This window comes from Chenopodium quinoa, unplaced genomic scaffold, assembly GCF_001683475.1.
Source record: "Chenopodium quinoa cultivar QQ74 unplaced genomic scaffold, ASM168347v1, whole genome shotgun sequence".
Classification (NCBI taxonomy): Eukaryota; Viridiplantae; Streptophyta; class Magnoliopsida; order Caryophyllales; family Amaranthaceae; genus Chenopodium; species Chenopodium quinoa.
Window position 1 is genome coordinate 7,350,785 of NW_018742205.1, and position 20,086 is coordinate 7,370,870.

Here is a 20,086-nt window from a genome sequence, read left to right on the forward strand (position 1 = left end):
TATCTTCGAACCTGTGGGGGATTGTTGGAAGTTATTGATATGAAACAAGAATGTTGGATGAAAACAAGAGAGATAAAGACTCACAAATGAAAAGGAAAAAGTCCCACATTGGTTGGGGGGAGAGATTTTGCCTTGTTTATATGCTGTAGTATGTTATCACTACTTAGTTGAGTGACTTGGAGGTGGGTGTTATACCACACACGCGCCGCCGAGCCGGGTCGGGCTCGGGCCTCGGGACTTGGGGTCTTGGGGAATGCGATGCGTGGGCGTGGGTCCCTCTTACTTTTTTGGAGAAAGTTTATTTCCTTTTTTAGCTCACCTTGTTTTGGAATATTGTAATCAGTTACAATATTTTGTTTGACTGTTTCAGATTCTTCCTTTGATTGTGGAATATAACGAGCAGCCGTTTCCTTGATTTTGGTTGAACGTTGCTTAGGTTTCGGCCTTAATTATCTGGCCGTTTCTTCCTTTTTTCTTGCTGGTCGTTGCTCTTTGTTACTCTATATAATCACCCTTTGTTTCTTCGATTAACACATAGAAATACACAGTCTTCTCTCTTCTCTAAAATAATCTAAACACGAGTTCTTATTCTTTCTGTTTTCTGGACAAGTATTCTGAATTCCAGTCGGGTTTGTGAGTGCACATAAACTTTGGCGCCGTGCTTATCCTGGAGGGCGACCGCTTCTTGTCTACTGCACCTGGAGGTAGCGCGGAATCGTCTTTTAGGTCAGTGGTTCCCCACGACACGGCTAATGTCAGTTTTGGTTCACGCATCAAGAGATAAGTAATTTCTGTTTCATTGCTTATAGTATAACAAGAACTGTAAGCTAGGAGGAGGAATATACAAGATTAGCGATTTGCCTGATGATTTATTGGGCAATATCCTCGCTTTGCTTCCTATAGAAGATGCAGTTAAAACATGTGATTTGTCATCGAGATGGAGAACATTATGGACGACTTTAGTAACTACTCTTGAGTTTACTTGGATCAAAAAGAAAGGGTTAAAGAAGTTTGACGGATCGGCGGATCATGTTCTTCACCATTGCAAATCAACAAACTTAGAAAAGTTTCATTTGTTTTGCCCCGAAATAAACTTAGAAAAGTTGATTATGAGGTTTGTTGTGGTGAAGATTTAGATGAACTTGTACATGTCAACCGATTGTTTGCACTTTATAAGAAAATTATTTCAGCCAAACACTTATCATTATCAGCAAATTCTGTCTTAGTTATTCATTGAAATTGTTTTTATGATGATAATAATAATTGCAGCTACTTTTGTTTTTCATTGAAATTGTTTTTATCTTGTGTTTATTAGATTCTTAAATTATCAGTGAAATTACCTGGGCCAACATTTTCCCAATTGACAAGCTTGACACTGTGGGCAAGTATATCCTTCGATTGGACATTGCTCGCGAATTTTCTCAGTAACTCACCTAAACTAGAGCCTCTTGCATGCATTACAAAAGGTGAGCTGTGCTAGGTGTTATGTGCAACTTAATCTTATGGGACTTAAAATTGTCATGTGGTGATAAATTTATTGTCTTTGTGTATAGGAGGATGCATGTGATGCTGAAGACAATGCCTTGGAAAACCAATTCATGAGGAATCCACCTAAGAATACTCCTGATTGTTTGAAGCTAAGCTTGAAGTACGTCAAATTTGATTCATTTAAGGGACGACGAGATGAGCTTGAACTAGTAGAATATCTGTTGAACAATGCTCAAGTGTTAGACGTTATGGACGACAGACGAGTTGGCAGAGAAGCTAGAGAAGTTTGTTACAGTGGCTTCAGTCTACCTTTATGAGAAGGCCTCTACAAACGATCTGGAAAATTAAAGTTGTTTAACTGATTGAGATGTCCATGAGTTCTTTTATGTTTTGTGATGTAATTTTATCTCCTTAGATGCCATAAGACCTAGTTTTTGATCTTGTTTCGGTTGAAAACAATGGGACCTTGCCGAAGGTCCACTGAAATGGAGAAGACTGGATTCGATCCAAGCTGTGTTGGGCCGAAGGTTTCCTGCACAGTGAACACACGTAAACTAGCCTCGGGGGTGTTTCCGAGGAAGGCCCCTCCGATGCTAAAGTCAGTACAATGTGTAAAAAGGAAGACACTATGCAAGAGAGTTTGTAGCTTGAGGCTTTTGTGGAGTATTTCTCAATGCAAGAATGAGCATATGAAATTGGAATAATCGGTGTATGAGATAATGTATGTGATAATGTATGTGTTCTCTGTCCGATCTCCTTTGAATGTGTTAATATGAGGGCTTTTATACCTCATCATACTTGGAGAGGTTGGGCTTTAGCCCAATTGGCTTACTTTGTGGGCTGACTTTTGACTTTTGAGCAATTGGAGAGTTGAACCTTGACCTTGGGCTTTTAATTGGATCATTTAGTGCTCAGGCCCAATTTTGACTAAATTGGACCCAAACAACTTGCCCCCCAGACCCGATTTGGAAGAATGACGGGTCGGGTTTGATTTAACTCAGAAAAGGAGGGAAGTAAATGATTTAATTGATCCAAAAATTTGAATTTAAACCGTAATTAATGAGATAACAACGGTTAATGATTTGCGGAAGTTGGACGGATAATGGGCGGTTTAATCACAAGACATGTGTTTAATGGTTACTTAGTGGGTACTTAAGAGAAATTAAAGCACAGACTCTTCGTATCCCGTACCTGGAGATATAAACAGAGGCGCGTCATTCTCCTCACTTATTCACCAACACAAACCCAGAATTCTTCGAGAGAGAAACCAAGAACCCGCATCAAAACTTCGCAAATTCCCCCGAGCATTGAGCTTAGAAACTGAGACTTGCCACTACGAACTCGTAAATCGGCAACTTTCGCTTCAGATTAAGGTAAATTCCTTTGATTTCAGTTTATTTTTCTTCGAATTCGAACTCCTTCCCCTTTTCTTTCGACTTTTCTCTTCGAAATAATCCATGGCAAGAGGAGTTAGAGGTAGAGCCCGTGCTCCAAGAAGAGCAAGGCCGATTCCCGATCCTAGGAATAGGATTGGGACCTGGAATGGTCAAAGGCCGGAGTCTGACCCTGCTGAAGGGATTAGGGCGACTCCCCTTTCCTCGGCTCCTCCTCAAAGAACGGATGAGCCGAGTGCTTCTGGACGGGACGATGAAATTCCCGCTGTCCTTTGGGATATCCTCCCTGGGTTTTCAGAGTGGGAGAATGCCGAAGTCGCTTCGGCCATGATAAAGAACCGCCCCTACTCATGGTGGGTAGAGAACGCCGATCAATATCGATTTGCTGAGCAAATTGAGTTGCACTACGGCATTTTTGAAGCTGATGGATATTGGTGCCGAATGCCCTCAGCATCCGATAGAATCCATCGTCCACCCCCGGGGTATGTGGGGGTGTACACGAGACAGCTTCAGTATGGGCTGAGGTTCCCTTTGGACGTTTTCGTCCGAGACTTGCTGATCCATTACAACATTTCCCTATGTCAGCTAACCCCCACCAGCATCCGAAGGGTGATGACATACTTATGGGTCTGCAAGTTCTTCAAGTACGTGCCGAACCTGCACTGCTTCAGAAAGCTCCATCGGCTAGTGCCAAATATTCAAAGTGGGCACGGAAGCCATGGTTCTGGGTGGTATCGGATTGAGTCCCGGCCCCAATACTTGACCATGTGGCCAAATGACTCTTCAGACAAGGACTGGAGAGGTCAATGGATTTGGGTTAGGGCACCCATAGATCCGGGCCACCCTTGCGTCTTCAGCGCTCCCCGGTACTTAGCTGAGCCTGATCCCGAAATGGGAAGTCTAGGTCCCCCCGCAGATAACGGGGCGGATCCGAACCTGGATCAGCAACATATCTTCGGCAAGCTGCCGAACCCGGGGGGGAGTGGTCGAATGCAGCATATCCCGGAGACTTGGCTCCCCGATACGCATTACGTTTTCCAAGAGAATATGCTAGCAGCTGTTGGCCTCAGCCGAAAGTTTAAGGATGGTAAGCTTCTTCGGCTGGGGCCGAGGCTTTTAACTACCTCTTTTTCTTCTCTCGCTTTGCTTTTTTATGCTGTGCCAACATATCTGAGCTAAACTTTTTCCCTTTCCTTTTTTCAGAGCGGGACGAGACCAACGTTGGTATTAACTACGCTCGTCTTGGTGTTAACCGAGAGCGAGTTGTAACTGAACGGGCCCCGTCTATCACTGAGCCGAGGCATAGGGAAGTTCATCTGGACTCTTCCCACTTCCAAATTGAGGCTGTTGCTCTGTATCAGAGGCAGAAGCCTTGGTGGAAGAAGAGAGACCCTTGGTTTCAGCTGCTGAACGAAGAAGCTGAAGCTGCCCGCACAGCCGAAGAGGTTGCACGGGTACTTGAGGCTTGTGAAGGAGGAGAAGGGTCCTCCAGAGCTGCTGAAGCCGAAGCTGCAGCTAGAGCAGCTGAAGAAGACGAGGCTTTGCTGAAAACCTCGGTGAGTTACAGTTTTTTTTTTTTTTTTTTTTTTTTTTTTTTTTTTTCTTCTTTTTCTTTTTTTTTTTTTTTCTTTCTTTTTTTTTTTTTTTTTTACTCACATTCTTCTTCCCCCCTGTCTGTTACAGTCTGAAGAGAGTAACAGACACAGAGAAGGCAAAGCTCCTGTTCGTCCCGAAGATCAAATACAAGAGTCTTCAGACTCAGATATGGACGAGCAGCCCCTTCTGAAAAGGCGCCGAAGGATGGCCATCATCGGCCCTCATGATTTTCAGCAGAGGCCGATGACCATCGGCGTCGCAATAAGGGAACCTGAGGAAGGCAATGGATCGCCGAGGGTTCCCCAGCCAACACCCCAATCTCCTCAAAAGACCCCTCCGCCACCTCCTGAGATGGAGGTGGATCAGAGAACTCCCGAACCTAAGGGAGGGGTCCAAGAAGAAATCAAGAAGAGTGCTGCTGAGCACGAAAATAAAGATGCCGTGATGTCCAGTGCTGAGGGCTTCACGGCAGATATCGCCAGAGAGGTTGAGGCTTTCGTCCTCACCCCTGAAGAAGAGGAGGTCATAGTACTTGACTCCTCTGAGAAGGATGATGCTGAGACAACCAAAGCTAATCAAGCTCCATCGTCGTCCTTCCCTTCTTTCCAGACTCTGCATTCTGGAGAAATGGGTTTCTCGGCCCCCCGAATTCCAATCCCAGATCACATCTGGGACCTCATATGGGGTCAAAACCGAGAAGGAGCTGAAGCCTACTTCGGCAGTTTTGCTGGCATGTCCGAAGTAGACAGGGCAAGGATCTGGTCGCTGAAGGCCACTGCTGGGATGGGCGAATCCAGTAGATCAGTTCCTGACCCAGCCAGGTCTAACCAACTGCTGATGATGCAGGTAATTTTCCTTCATTTCCTCCGAAATTCAGCTCTATTTTTTTTTTTTTCTTATTACTTATTTTTTTTTTTTTTTTTGTCTTCCTGTTTTCAGTTCGTGCACAATCAGACTCTCACTGTAGAGCTGATTGATACCCTACAAGATAGGGTAGACGCTGCTGTGCACGAAAGGAAGGTGGCTGAAGAGGAAGTTAAGCTTGCTAAGCTGAAGCAAGCAGCAGCTGAAGAGAAGCAGCAGGAGGTTGAGGAGTACGGTAAAAAAGCTGCCGAAGCTCTGAAAACCTTCTGCGATGCTATGGAGATGGAGGTTTTTCCCCCACTGATGGAAGGGGAAAAATTCCTCCAGGAGCATATGGGAGTGGACGTCTCCAAATTCAAGGCTGCTATTGAGAGCCGAATTCAAGAAGGAACTGCTGCACAAGCTGAAGTGCAGCAGCGTCTAGAGGCTCTTGAAGCCAGCCGAATGGCTGCTGAAGAGTTGCTCCTGGCCAAAGACGTCCAACTCTCAGAGGCTGCTGCTGCTGCTGAAGCCCAAAGAGCTAAATTCCAAGAGGCTGAGGATCAACTGCTGATCCAGAAAGTTGAAGTGGCCCAGGCTCAGACAAAGGCTTTCCAAATTCAGCAAGAGCTGAATGAGCTGAAGGGTTCCTCCTCCAAAGTCGCTGATGAGCTGAAGAAATCCAAGGAAGACTTGGAGGAGACCCAGAAGAAGCTGGCTGATGCTGAGGCTTCACTCAAGGTCCGTGTTTATACCCAAGAGGAATATGAGATGGGTTTCAGAAACGGATTCCGAGTATGCCGAAGAGTCTGCCTTCATGCTGAGCCGAAACTGGACTGGTCTAAATGTGCTGAGTGGGTCCAGAATCCCGAAGACCCTCACATGAAGTATGCAACTCCAGCTGAAGCTGAAATTCTTAAGGCTGAGGAAGCCGAAGAGGAAGCTGAAAGACTGGAGTTGGAAGCTGAGCAGAGGGAAAGGGAGGCTCGGCAAAGTGCAAAGCCCGCCTCTTCTGCTGCTGGGGCTGAGGCCACCATGGGACTCAACGCTGATCAGTCTGATCCGCCGGCTGAAGCATAGGAACTCGGGCAGTCGTCTTCAGAATCTTGCGGTTCATCATGTGCTTAACTTTAGACTTGCCGCTTTCTGAGTTTTTTGCCTTGTTTTTTGCTTCAGCTTGCCTTGTCGTACAGCAGTTTTATTTTTTTTGCTTATGTACGTATTTCGGCAGCTGTTATTTTCCGCTTGTGGGCGGCTGCCGATACTGAATTATTGAACTTGTAGCTCAATTTTTTTTTTCTTCAGTTGCTTTATTTTTGAATGCTTTACTGTTTCTTTTCTTCAACTCTGCCGAACATAGCTGCACTGCATGCTTCTTGCCCCCACAGAAATTGAAGTATGACTTTAGTTGAATAAGCAATTTCTGAACTTCTTCAAAATGGATATCCGAAACACAGGGCCAACTGAAGGCAATGCTTCTGGGATACAAGTCTTACTGAAGATTGACTGTCTGAAAGTTGGATATCCGAAACACAGGGCCAACTGAAGGCAATGCTTGGGATATTAGCTTTCTGGGACTAACCTCTTTAGAACAAGTCTTACTGAAATTTGACTTCAGCTGAAAGACCAGCGTTCTTAAAGAAGACGCATATCCGAAACACAGGGCCAACTTAAGGCAATGTTTCGGATAATGGCTCTCTGGGATACAAGGCTCAGTTAAGGCAATATCCCAGGATTGTCCATGGACTCATGTCTTTGGAGAACAGGTCTTACTGATGTTTGATTTCAGCTGAAAGACCAGTGTTCTTTAAAAAGACTGAGTTTTGTAAGCCATCTGAAACCCAGTTACCCGAAGGCGAAGGTTTCAGACGAGGCTGATTTAAAAAGGCTGTTATCCTTGATTTTCTGTCTATCTTTGAAAAATGGATACCCGAAACACAGGGCCAACTTAAGGCAATGTTTCGGATAATGGCCCTCTGGGATACAAGGCTCAGTTAAGGCAATATCCCAGAATTGTCCATGGACTCATGTCTTTGGAGAACAAGTCTTACTGAAGTTTGACTTCAGCTGAAAGACCAGTGTTCTTTAAAAAGACTGAGTTTTGTAAGCCATCTGAAACCCAGTTACCCGAAGGCGAAGGTTTCAGACGAGGCTGATTTAAAAATTTTCAACTGTTGCTGTTATCCTTGATTTTCTGGCTATCTTTGAAAAATGGATACCCGAAACACAGGGCCAACTTAAGGCAATGTTTCGGATAATGGCTCTCTGGGATACAAGGCTCAGTTAAGGCAATATCCCAGAATTGTCCATGGACTCATGTCTTTGGAGAACAAGTCTTACTGAAGTTTGACTTCAGCTGAAAGACCGGTGTTCTTTAAAAAGACAGGTTTTGTCAGCAATCTGAAACCCAGTTACCCGAAGGCGAAGGCTTCAGACGAGGCTGAATAAAAAACCCTCAAAGAGTAGATAGAACAAAGAAAATTTTGAAAGGATAAAAAGTTGTAAATTTTATATAAATGGCGGCTCCAAGGCCTGTCATTAGTTCAAAATGTACTTACAAAGATTGTTCTGCCCCGAAGGGTTTACACATGGTATTTTTCCAGTACATCAGCATTCCAGTGATTCTTCAACTCAGTTCCATCCAACTGCCGAAGTCGGTATGTCCCTGGCTGAAGCTCATCATAAATTTCGTAAGGTCCCTCCCATGTAGCTGAGAGCTTCCCATGGATTCGGCCTTTCTGAACTGCAGCAGCATTCCGAAGGACAAGATCCCCAATTTTGAGAGGCCTTGCATGGACCCTTCGGTTATGGGAGATGAGGTCTGAACTTATCCCGGGCATATCAGCTGCCGAGAAAGCAAACACATCTCTGTTATCCCGCAGGAGCTGAATAAATTCACAACGGGTGTTAGGATCAAGGTCCATCCCGATTGTTACACATTTCTCAGCATCTCCTTCGGCCAACTCTGCTGTTTCAGTCTGTTGGTCCATGTCCATTGCCGATGGACTGGACTCTTCAGAATCTGGTCTGCTGCCAATGTCAGCAGGTGTCCCAGTCTTTGTGTTCTTCGGCTGGCTCTCTGAGTCTTTCGGCTCAGATGAAGAGTCAACCTTTTCCCTTTCGGGACCTTTTTCTCTGGGCACTGATCCTTGGGCCGAAGCACTTAGGCCTTTCGGCTTTTTTGTGCTTGGCTCTCTTTCTTTTTCTTTCTCCTCATCATCCTTGTCGTTATCTGGGCGACTACTGGATGGCTTGAGGTAGTTGCACCTTCGGGCGTCCTTCTGGTTGCCCTGTATCCTTTCGGGGAAGCCGGCGTCTGAGACGTAAATCATCAGCTGATGATAAGTTGAGACGACCCCTTGGATCTCGTGAATTATGGGTCTCCCCAAAATCACGTTGTACACTGAAGGAGCGTCGATGACCAAAAACTCAATCATGACGTTCCGGGCTGCCTCATCGCAACCGATGGTGACAGGAAGTGTCACCTTCCCATCTGGATAAGTTGAAGCCCCATTGAACCCGGATACCGGATAGGGTACCGGCGTAAGGTGCTTGGGCTTCAGCTTAATTTGGTTGTAGGCCTTTCGGAACAGAATGTTTGCTCCGCTGCCACCGTCAACAAGGACCTTACTGACGTCGTGGTTGGCCACCGTGGCGATGATCACCAACGGATCCTCGTGAGGGAACGTAATCCCCCGGCAGTCGGCGGCTGTGAACGTCATGTTCGGCACCGGCGACTGGGGAGATTGAATGTCAGCGTTGTTCACCTGGTGAGTCAAAGCTCTAAGGTGACGCTTGTGCTCCCTCCGAGAGTATATTCCTCCCGAGATAACATTGATCGGAGGGAATTTCCCCTCCGGTTTTTTACTGTTTTTCCGAGGGAAATCAAGGTCCTGCCGAGGGTCCTTTGCTAACCTTTCGGATTCTTTTTTCTCGCGGTGATCCGCGATGTATTTTTTCAAGTATCCCTTCCGGACCATGTCTTCTATCTGGTCCTTCAGCTGGATACACTCTTCAGTGTTGTGGCCCGAAGACTCGTGGAACTCACACCACTGATTTTTATTTTTTCGCTGATACCACTCTGGGAGTGGTCTCGGCTTTCGGTAACTCTGCTCCTCCTTCGTCACACTGTAAATTTTGGCGCGTGGAAGAGAGAGCGGAGTGTAGGACTCGTATCTGCCTGTGTATGAGGCAAACCTGTCCTTCTTTAGGTCGCTGGCCGAAGATGGCTCCGAGGCCTTTGATTTTCCCTTTGCCTTATGGCCTTGGCCTTCAGACAAGGGTATTTGCCTCTGTTTCCCTCCCCCGGATTGAGGTTGGGTTTTTGCTTTATTCCATTCTTCGGCTCGGATGAACTTATCCGAAGCACTAAGAGCTTCCTCCAAGGTCTGCGGGGTATGCATGACCATGAAGTCTAGGAATTTTCCTGGCTGAAGGCCATTCTGCATTGCAAAAACAGCTAGCCCCTGGTCCAGCTGAGAGACGCTTGATGACTCGTTACTGAAACGGGTCAGGTAGTCTCGGAGGCTTTCAGTTTCCCCCTGTTGCAGACCCATGAGCTCTGCGGTAGTCTTCTCTCGGCGGTTTGCCGTGGAAAACTTGCTCCTGAACTTGGAGGACAGATCATCCCAACCTGTTATGGAGCCTTGCCTTACTCCCTTGGAGATCCACGCTTGCGCGACCCCCTTGAGAGTGGTTGGGAAATATTTGCACCAAGTCGCCTCGGATCTAGGGCAAAGATGCATATGAGTCTCATACGAGGCCACGTGGTCCTTCGGATCCGTGGTCCCGTCATATGTGATATGCGACGGTATTTTAACCGTGGGTACGCGCTCTTCCAGTATCCATTGCTCGAATGGTGAACTGGCGGGAAGCATAATGGCCTTGCCCTTGTTCCTGGCCGAAGGGACCGCGCTCCGCCCTCTTAGAGAGGTAGGAGTGGTTTTCGTCCCTGGCTGGGAAGTCTGGGCCTCGGCTGCAGGGAACGTGAGGCGACTACGCACGCTCGGTTCCTGGCCGCCGAGTCGGTCAAGGACGCCTCTGCAAGCAGTCTCAGGTTCCCGGCGAGTAGATTCTGGCCGAGAAGCTGAGCTGCTGCTCTTATGCGCTGCTGGTCTTGAGGATGAGGATCCTTTAAATAATTGAGAGTTCTTCTTCCTCTGTTTTTCATTTTTCCAAGAATCCTCCTCCCACTCTTCCAGTTCCCGGAAGGAAGGAAGCTTCCCACCGTCATGGTCTAACTTCCTCCGCTGATGCCGGGTATGCGGAGGAGTTCGATCACGAGGCGGTGGCATATTCTGTGCCCTCATTGCCTCCATGAGTACTGCCAGCGCTCTTGCCACCTCTTCCGAACTGGGCCCCGTCAAAGGGGTCCCCGGCCGAGTGTGGGCATGAGGCCGTGCAGCCGATGGTTGGCTTCGGGACACCGAATATGTCCTATGATCAGACTGACCCCTGCTAGACCGAGAGTGGTCCGGCCTATATTGGGAGTCATGCATTATAGGAGATAGGGAATCCTCCTTGTGTGATCCTCCCCCCGAGCCGGCACCCTTGGGAGAGTTCCGGTCCGGCGTGGGCGATGGTGTAGGGGTTTTAGGCTTTTCGCCCGCTCCTTGACGGAGGCTTTTGCTCTTGCGGTTCTTAGCCATGGCTGCTAAGATAATTGCAAGATGATCTTGGTTAGGAATTTGGCTTAAAGATTTTTGAAAGTCTTCCCCACAGACGGCGCCAAATTGTTTCGGTTGAAAACAATGGGACCTTGCCGAAGGTCCACTGAAATGGAGAAGACTGGATTCGATCCAAGCTGTGTTGGGCCGAAGGTTTCCTGCACAGTGAACACACGTAAACTAGCCTCGGGGGTGTTTCCGAGGAAGGCCCCTCCGATGCTAAAGTCAGTACAATGTGTAAAAAGGAAGACACTATGCAAGAGAGTTTGTAGCTTGAGGCTTTTGTGGAGTATTTCTCAATGCAAGAATGAGCATATGAAATTGGAATAATCGGTGTATGAGATAATGTATGTGATAATGTATGTGTTCTCTGTCCGATCTCCTTTGAATGTGTTAATATGAGGGCTTTTATACCTCATCATACTTGGAGAGGTTGGGCTTTAGCCCAACTGGCTTACTTTGTGGGCTGACTTTTGACTTTTGAGCAATTGGAGAGTTGAACCTTGACCTTGGGCTTTTAATTGGATCATTTAGTGCTCAGGCCCAATTTTGACTAAATTGGACCCAAACAGATCTTTTTTTTTTTTTTTTATTGTATGTTTTTAAGTAATGCAGTTTGTGTTTCAGATCATCCATTGTTGCTTGAAATTTCGAATGTCACTCTGAAGACATTGTACTTATATTTATAAACAGGTGACCGCGAACTGCATGAAAACTTCCAGTGTTAATACCTAAATCTTGAAGTCCTCAATCACAGACCAAACAGTTGCCTCTTAACATCTTATATTGTGAATTATGTGGATCATCAAGGACGAGCTTGGAGTAGGGATGCAAACACTAAACAAGTCTTTCGACTCTTTGTGCTTATAGAACGTGTTGCTAAGGCCAAGTGATTAACACTGTCTATCTGCTGATTCTTTAGGTGTAAGTTTTGCATATCCAAAACCATGGATGATAGCTTTCTTTCTTTTTTCTTTTTTTATTTTATTTTATTAATTTTTTTTTCTTTTTTTTATCTATACTTGTGCTTATAGTAATGAGATTATGCTTATTAAGCTATTTGTAAGAGGAACCTGGCTGAAATCTTCTAAAGAATGTACATTAACTTTTTAGACAAAATCTATCTGGCCATGTGTATCCTTTCTTACCCCAGTATCATGCAACATCATTATTCTACAACCTTTAGCATCATGCCACATCATCATTCAATGATCTAAATTAACAATGCTTAGTAAGAGATTTGAAACCCAAGGACGAATTTAGGGGCGGGCCTGCCTAGGCCATGGCCCACCCCATGCCCAGATTTTTGTAGTAGTTTTATAGATAAAATTGATATATTTGTAAAAGATAGTTAGATGAGTTGGTTTCTATTCCCTCTGTTCCTTATATTTTTTTCCCCATTTGACTTTTCACGGTCTTTAAAACGCGTTTTCAAACGCATATATTTTCATTTTGATACGCGTAAAAATTATAATAATTTGATATTAATTAACTATACAATGAGATGATTCTAACAAGATCCCACATGAATATATTATCACTTATAGATTAACGAGAATTCATAGTCAAAGTTTTAAAAATTTAACCCATATTTTTGCAATGGGGCAAAAATTAAGGGACGGAGGGAGTAGTAGTTAGTACGTCATAATACCCTTCCTCGAGCCCCTACGTAAGGGGTTCAAATGCCACTACTTTCAATTTTTTTGTGTTTTTTTTAGATCAATAATTCTTATACTTCGTAGTTTATACGACCCTCCCTATACAAAGTTCCTAGATCCATCTTTATTGAACTCCAAACCTCATTAAATGAAAACCACTTGTATTATTATCTTAGCTAGAATATAATTATGCTCTATTAATCCATATTTATATATAAATACATACAAGTATTATAATGTACAATAAAAGCAAAAAAAATCCAAAATGAATTATTGTTGTCATCATATTCTAATAATTTGCCGCGTTAAAAAAATTAATAAGTCTTGTAAAGCATCTATATAAAAATGAAATTATTTAAAGTACCACCCGGAGCAAAGTCCGAGTCACACACTAGTTTGTTTTAAAACGTGAATACACAAGCAGATTACTTCTTAGAAGTGAAAGTAGTGACAACCTGTATGGTGGATGCAACAGTTTATGAATATAAGATCACACTACTTACCATCTTAGCCCATAGTAATTTATATTCTTTTTATAAATAAATATATCTTTAAAAAAGCACAACAACAGATAAAAGAATAATTATGTATGTAGCCTATAAAAAATGAATAAAGAGAATAGCATTAACAATTTCAAGACAATAAAAGATTATTCTATCTAAATCCTCTTTATTTTTTTTTTTTATTTTTTTTTTTTTATTTTTTTTTTTACTAACATTATGTTTTAAAGTAGCAACTCGGTGCAATACCCAAACCATACACTAGTGATGCATTTAAAACGTGCCTACAGTAAACATTTGTAATAAATGTAGCCTTATACGGACTTTTGCGGAGCATGGACCACTTGTAGCTTATACGCTTCCTAATGTTTATTTCTTCTTACCTTTTCAAAAGAGAGGAAAAAAAAATAAAAATAAATTGTAGCTTATACAGAGTACTTGTATGTAATTCTAAAAGAAATTAATAATCTCTTATTTAATTGGCTACAACTAAAATTTATAATCTTACATGGCGCGCTAAGAAAATTAAATCTTACGTGACTCTCTAAAAACTCGGAAAAAAACTCCCCTTTATATGTGTACTAGTTTTGTGCCCGAACAATGCCCAGATGGTTGATAAAATTTTAAGATACTATTTTTACTTTAATGTTAAATACGTTCAAATAATTCGTTCTGATAATGTAGGATATTTAAACATATTATATCATATGTCTTATATTTATATAATAATACTTTATTGTAATTTTGTTTGTAAATAGATACCTATGTTATTGACTTGAAATTATTCTTATTGAACTTAAATTATTTTTACTGAACTGGAAGTATTTTTACCAAATTAAAATTAATTTTACTGATTAAAACTTATTTTTACTGATTCCCTAATATTTTTGTAACTAAATTAAATACATTATAAATGGATCTTATTTTAAAGAACTTTTTGAAACGAATTTTATAATGGAAATAAAATCAAGTTATATGATATTTATTAAAAGTTATGATTAATTTTGTATATATGAAATATTAGAAGTATAGTGATAATAAAACTTTGTACAACAATTTTATCTTAAAAAAATCTATCCAAGAATTGCTTACTTAGCATCATATGTGTCACACTAATACCTATTTGTCACTTACGTGGCACGACACTTGACGAAAAACTGGAATGCCAAGTGTCGTTGTTTCGTGTCCTGACTGCGAGACCGTAAAATCGAGTTATACGGTATTTATTAAAAGTTATGATTAATTTTGTATATATAAAATATTAGAAGTATAGTGATAATAAAACTCTATACAACAATTTTATCTTAAAAAAATCTATCCAAAAATTGCTTACTTAGCATCATATATGTCACAATAATACCTATTTGTCGCCTACGTGACACGACGCTTGACGAAAATTAGAATATCAAGTATCGTTGTTTCGTGCCCTGACTGCGAAATCGGCTTTATATATTAGTGATATATGATAATATGATATAATATTAGATTGTTGTAGCCTTGCAGGAACCTGGCCGAGTATGGACCTCGATTATTTAATGGGCCAGCCGAGTACGAATCTTATTTCTTTATCTCTATTTTTTTAAGAGCTACGAATCTTACTTCCCATCTCTAGCAAAATCAGTAAAAGCTACACATACGGAGTATATAAAAGTGTGACATAACACAGTTATTGAAACCAACATGGTATCCAAGAGTCCAAGACTTTATGGCTCTCTAATCTCTATACAAATATAAATAATCAAATAAAGAATTTAAAATTTAGAAATCAAAGAAAGGAAAGTGGAGAAAAAACATACTTTATTGGAACTTAATTAATATGAAAAGGGGTAAGAAAGAAACAAAGGAAATAACATAACATACAGAGTTGGATATGAAACAAGAAAATTAAACAAAAGGAGTAGAATTATTGAATGACAATGCACCCTCAAAACAAGCAAAGTACAACCATAATAACAAAAACAATACGTGTGTTATAGGAAAACACACATTATTAATAGAACACCGACCTAGTGTATGCAAGTAACTAAAGCTTGGAGGGCCTTGGCAGGGGATCTTGTTGATCTTCCATTGGAGCTAGTTCCGGATCCTCTTTTCCTTCCACATCGACTTCACGCGAGATGGCCATTGTAGAGAGGACCTTGGTCTCACCTGGCACGATGACAATGTCACCATGGCCTATTGGCGGCCTAGCACTACGAGGAAGGTCTTCAGCTTCACCGAGAATATACTGTAATTCAAATGTGTTGAGACCCGAGAAAAGGCCATCGTGCATAGTCTTTTCCTCGAAGGTTCCATCCATAAGGATGTCCCTTTGTCTGTAAGAGTAAGGGACGTCCATGAAACCCTGTCCAACTATCAAGGTCACCCTTCTAGCTTTCCTTGCTGGTACTGTAGCGGTTGTGGAGCCAGTCACTGTTCTCTCAATTGTTTTCTTTTGGGACCATTCAACACTACCTGTCGTACGTTTTGATGAAATTATTACTATGTGGATCAAAGTAAATGAGTAATTCCCTGTTCCTCAATGTGAGGTACAAGTTTTGTTCCTCATGGATTATGTGTCAAAAGCAGAGAGGTCCACTCAAATTTAACAGGCGGTCTTACTAGTGAAAAACATCACATTATTTTCCAAAATTTCATTATGAGGAACAAAAGCGTTCTTCATGATGAGGAATTGGGGCTCCCTCTAAGTAAATGGTCAGACAATTCCCAAATTAAAAAGGGAAATTACCTCCGTAGCTTGCAGTTGTAGTCAGTTTCCCCTGAAGTATCACTGGGATCAATCTAACCCTGATGGTAGCCTTGGCCGACAGTTTCCACGAATGTGACGAGCTGAACTTCTCCTCTATCACCTCGCTGTAGGTGAATGACACCTTTTGTATCTCTTCATTATCGCCATAGTTATACACAATTTGGCTTCTGGACTCTAGAGGAATCATATTGTAGATGCGTGCATCCTCCAGACGATACCTGTACCAACATTTTTAGCACTTTTATTTGGGATGCGGTTTTTTTTTTTTTTTTTTTTTTTTTTTTTTTAACTACCTATCCATCTATATGATGTAGATATGATTCGATCCCAAAACTTGGGTATGCCTCCATCAGGCAAAATCATTTAAAGTAGTTGACATCCACTCTATCTTATTCAATTTATATAAAAGTCATTGTATGGAAAAAATAATGCATGAATATGATAATCATAATTAATGAACGTATCATAGCTAAATTTCTTATTCTATATATATATATATATATATATATATATATATATATATATATATATATATATATATATATATATATATATATGAGAAGTTCCTTAAAATGAGAAAGACGAAAAAGATTTTATGTGCATAATTTTTGTACTGAATGTGCATATTTTTTAAACCAAATGTGCAAATAAATAATTTGACTCAAATTCGATGTGCACAAGTTTTGAACATAATATACACATTTTCTGATTTTCTAGAAAATTTAAATTTTTATCAGTTTGAAAAGCAATTATGCATATTTAATGAAAAACTTTTGTACATTTTATCCTTTTCATTCTTCTCATTTTAAGAAATTTCAGAAAATAAAATAGGTTGAGACTTGTGCGAGATAGATACGTAGTCCCAAATACCATGTGAAAAAGTAGATATGTGGGGGAGAAAAAGTAGATGCAACATAAATAAAATATATTATGGTTAGTAAAAAGTGTGAATAGTGTAAAATGAGAATTAAAGTAAGTAACAAACGATAGAGGAAATATATAAGAAAAGGAATAAATAAAATATTCATAAAATGATACTTTTAGTATTTTTTAAAAAAATATCAGTCCATTGAAATTAAAATTCTAAACTTCTATTGCTCGAGAGAAAGTACTATTACTTTTTCTCGATGATAAATAAAAACTATTTATCACATGACATTTTTATAAATAAATCGACAATTTTTTCTTTAATGTGAGCTCCACAGTTGATGGTGATTTGATAGAGATGTTGATTTAATTTATTTACAAAATTGTTATATGATAAACAAAAATTATTTATCACCGAGAGTAACTAGGGCAAACTCATTGTTCAAAGATTTGCTTTAAATTTGATCATTGTTATTAGTTGATCAACAAAGTTCGATCCAGATCAGATTCTGAAATTCGACTCATATATAATCCAAATAAATACACATCATTATGTGTAAAAATAGACTAACAACATTATTGGAGTTAAATTTGAGGAATTAAGACAGATTATTATTTATTCCTTTCATCAATAGATTTCTCAATTGTTTTTTGCTTGTTCTCCATTGCACATCTTCGACTTTTATTATATTTAGTTACATATTAATAAAAAGGGCTTTTGTGAGAAACTACCTAATAAAACCTAAATTTTGTGAGAAACTACCTAATAAAAAAAATATTGTAAAAACTGCCAAATAAAAGGTAAAGTGTTGTAAGATACTACCTTTGACCTAATAAAAAAAAATCTTGTAAAAAAACTGCCTAATCACGACGTTGATCAACCTCATCAAAATACCCCCCGAAACTACCGTGATGGATGGTTTTCAAGGTGGCAAGATTATTTTCGGGGTAGAATAGTGCTTCAGGATGGTGGTTTTGGGGTTGGAAGGTGGTTTAGGCATGGTGGAGACGATCCGATTTCAAGCAAGTTGTGTTAGTTTTGAGAATGAAAGCGGTGGTTTCAAGAGTGTTTTGAGTTCGATCACCAATGGAAATCCGGTATAGATAGTAGTTTATAATATTTTACCTTTTCGTAGGTAGTTTTTTTACAACATTTTACCTTGATTAGGTAGTTTCTCACAAAAAAAAAATATTAGGTAGTTTATCACAAAATTTGGATATTATTAGGTAGTTTCTGACAAAAAGTCCTAATAAAAACTATAAAAACAATTGATGTCAAGATACCTAATAGGCGGATCTAGGGGGTACAAAGTGAAAGTTGTACCCCCATTCCGCCAAAAAAAAAAAAATTTAAAAAAAAAACTAATAAGAAAAGAGACCCCTGTATCTAATAGGTGGTCTCTTAGGTACTATTATGTAGTACAAATAACAAGTCTCTTAGATAATCTATTTTTTAGCCCACAAAAATATTTATTTACTCAATTATAAGACTTATTGTCGGAGGATGGGGTGTATCGTACACGCAAATACTAATACAAAGTAAAATAATTTATGATTTATTAACTCAAAATTTAGTTAGGAAAAAATTATTGCAATAGACATATTATTTTGTAATTTTTTTTTTTTATTGAACTTCATTTCATACCCCCATTCCCAAATCCTGGATCTGGTAATATCTAAGGTTATTGAGGAACGGAGAGAGTAGCATAGATACCTGATGTCAGAGATTTCTCGATCCCGGATTGCCTCCTCCACTGTCAGCAGCGCAGTACGTACAATGCCCGAGGAGGAAGCTCTAAGACGACCAGCGCTCCCCCCTTGGGTCCATCTCTCACAGTACCTGTTGTTAGTCGTATTCAACAGAGCTATGGATCTGTTCTGGTCACCAAAACCCTGCCTCACTGGACGGAAGGTCGTGTTCGTCGCAAACGGTACGCTGGAGTTGCATTGGAGCCAATCACCGTTCATCCTCTGCCAGTACAGATTGAATCTGGGGGACAGTAGGCTAAAACGAGCAACACGAGGTGATGAAAGCCTTGCAATGTGGTGCACTCTCGGATCCGTGGGGTCGTTGGCAACGAACGCCAGATTTTTATTTTTACGTGCTCTTAAGTAATTCCCATCATCCCCTTTGAACATTACGTGCTTCGGCAAGATTACAAAGTTGGTCATGTCAGTAAATTCCAAGTTATATGTAATGTTGATACCTGCTTTTGTGTCATTCATCCATGCATGCCACAACTCATTAATTATTGCTCACAATAATAATAATAATAATAATAATAATAATAAATAAGTGGAAAGCCGAGATACAATCTAAATACAAAGTAAAGTAAAAGAACACTACCCTGGACTCCGAGGATACCACCTTGATAAACTACCACATTCCGCTCAACATTATCGGACTGGTGGAAAAAGCGCACTTTGTTGCCGGAGATGACAAACCTGAACAAAGTGCAAGACCGTTCGGCACGGTCTTCCTCGAGCTCGTCTGCAGTGGCAGAAATAAACGCTCCGGTTGGGTTGAGCCGCAAGTACCTGTTATTGTAGAGACTTATGATGTGGACCATACCCTGATGAACTTTTGAACTCTTCACTTCAAACAAGGTGAAGTTGTTCTCACTAATTATTGTATCAGATGTATTTCGCACGGTCGCGTGCAATTCCCCTTCTTCTGTTTCATATTGGAAGAAACGTGAGCTTCTCATCAACGTGATAAGCCTCGGTAATCCTGCCATGTTTCTTCAAATTTGGAATATATTTTTTTGGTATTGGAAAATTTTATATTGGAGTGGGTTCTATTTATAGAGTGAATTGGACAAGATTAAATTCACTGTGTGGACTGTGGTTGCTCCACTCTAGATATTATTTGGCTGAGATACAATTGTTGGTGTAGGGACATTGCCGACACGACATTTATTTTGGCAACGATACAACTATACAAGCAATGAAGCAACCACAGATTAATTCAAATAATTATTACGGTTTATCACACAAGATAAATAACTATCGTAAATTAAATTAGACAAAGAAATAAATAAACGGGGTGAAGATAGGCATAACTTGTTAATGCCAAATTAGTATACAATTTAAGTAAAAACTTAATGATATTTTCATATAAACGAGCACTTCTCTCTCTTCTTTAATGCCAAAATTAGTAAATAGAAAAAACAATTTAGAATAATATTAGATTAAAATCATCAATTTGATTACTTAAAATTCGTAAATAGAAAAAAAATAATTTAGAATAATGTTAGATGTAAAGTTTTCATGGTTAAATTTGACCTTAATAACCATTAATTTCTAGAGAACACCGCAGCTCGAC

The 20,086-nt window shown here is 40.6% G+C and overlaps 1 protein-coding gene across 2 annotated transcripts; it reads right to left on the reverse strand.

Annotated features, from left to right (window-relative positions):
* Positions 1-14,925: 14,925 nt before the first annotated feature.
* Positions 14,926-19,545, reverse strand: LOC110731369. 2 transcript variants are annotated; one of them, XM_021911226.1, is made up of 4 exons: positions 19,109-19,545; positions 18,476-18,971; positions 15,874-16,112; positions 14,926-15,599 (listed from the first exon to the last, which is right to left on the reverse strand). In XM_021911226.1, exons 1-4 carry the CDS (start codon positions 19,497-19,499, stop codon positions 15,169-15,171), a joined length of 1,557 nt encoding a protein of 518 aa, XP_021766918.1. In that variant the 5' UTR covers positions 19,500-19,545; the 3' UTR covers positions 14,926-15,168. The 2 variants fall into 2 exon arrangements, with proteins under 2 accessions (XP_021766918.1, XP_021766926.1); XM_021911234.1 differs by having other exon boundaries at positions 18,476-18,968; positions 19,109-19,544.
* Positions 19,546-20,086: the final 541 nt, after the last annotated feature.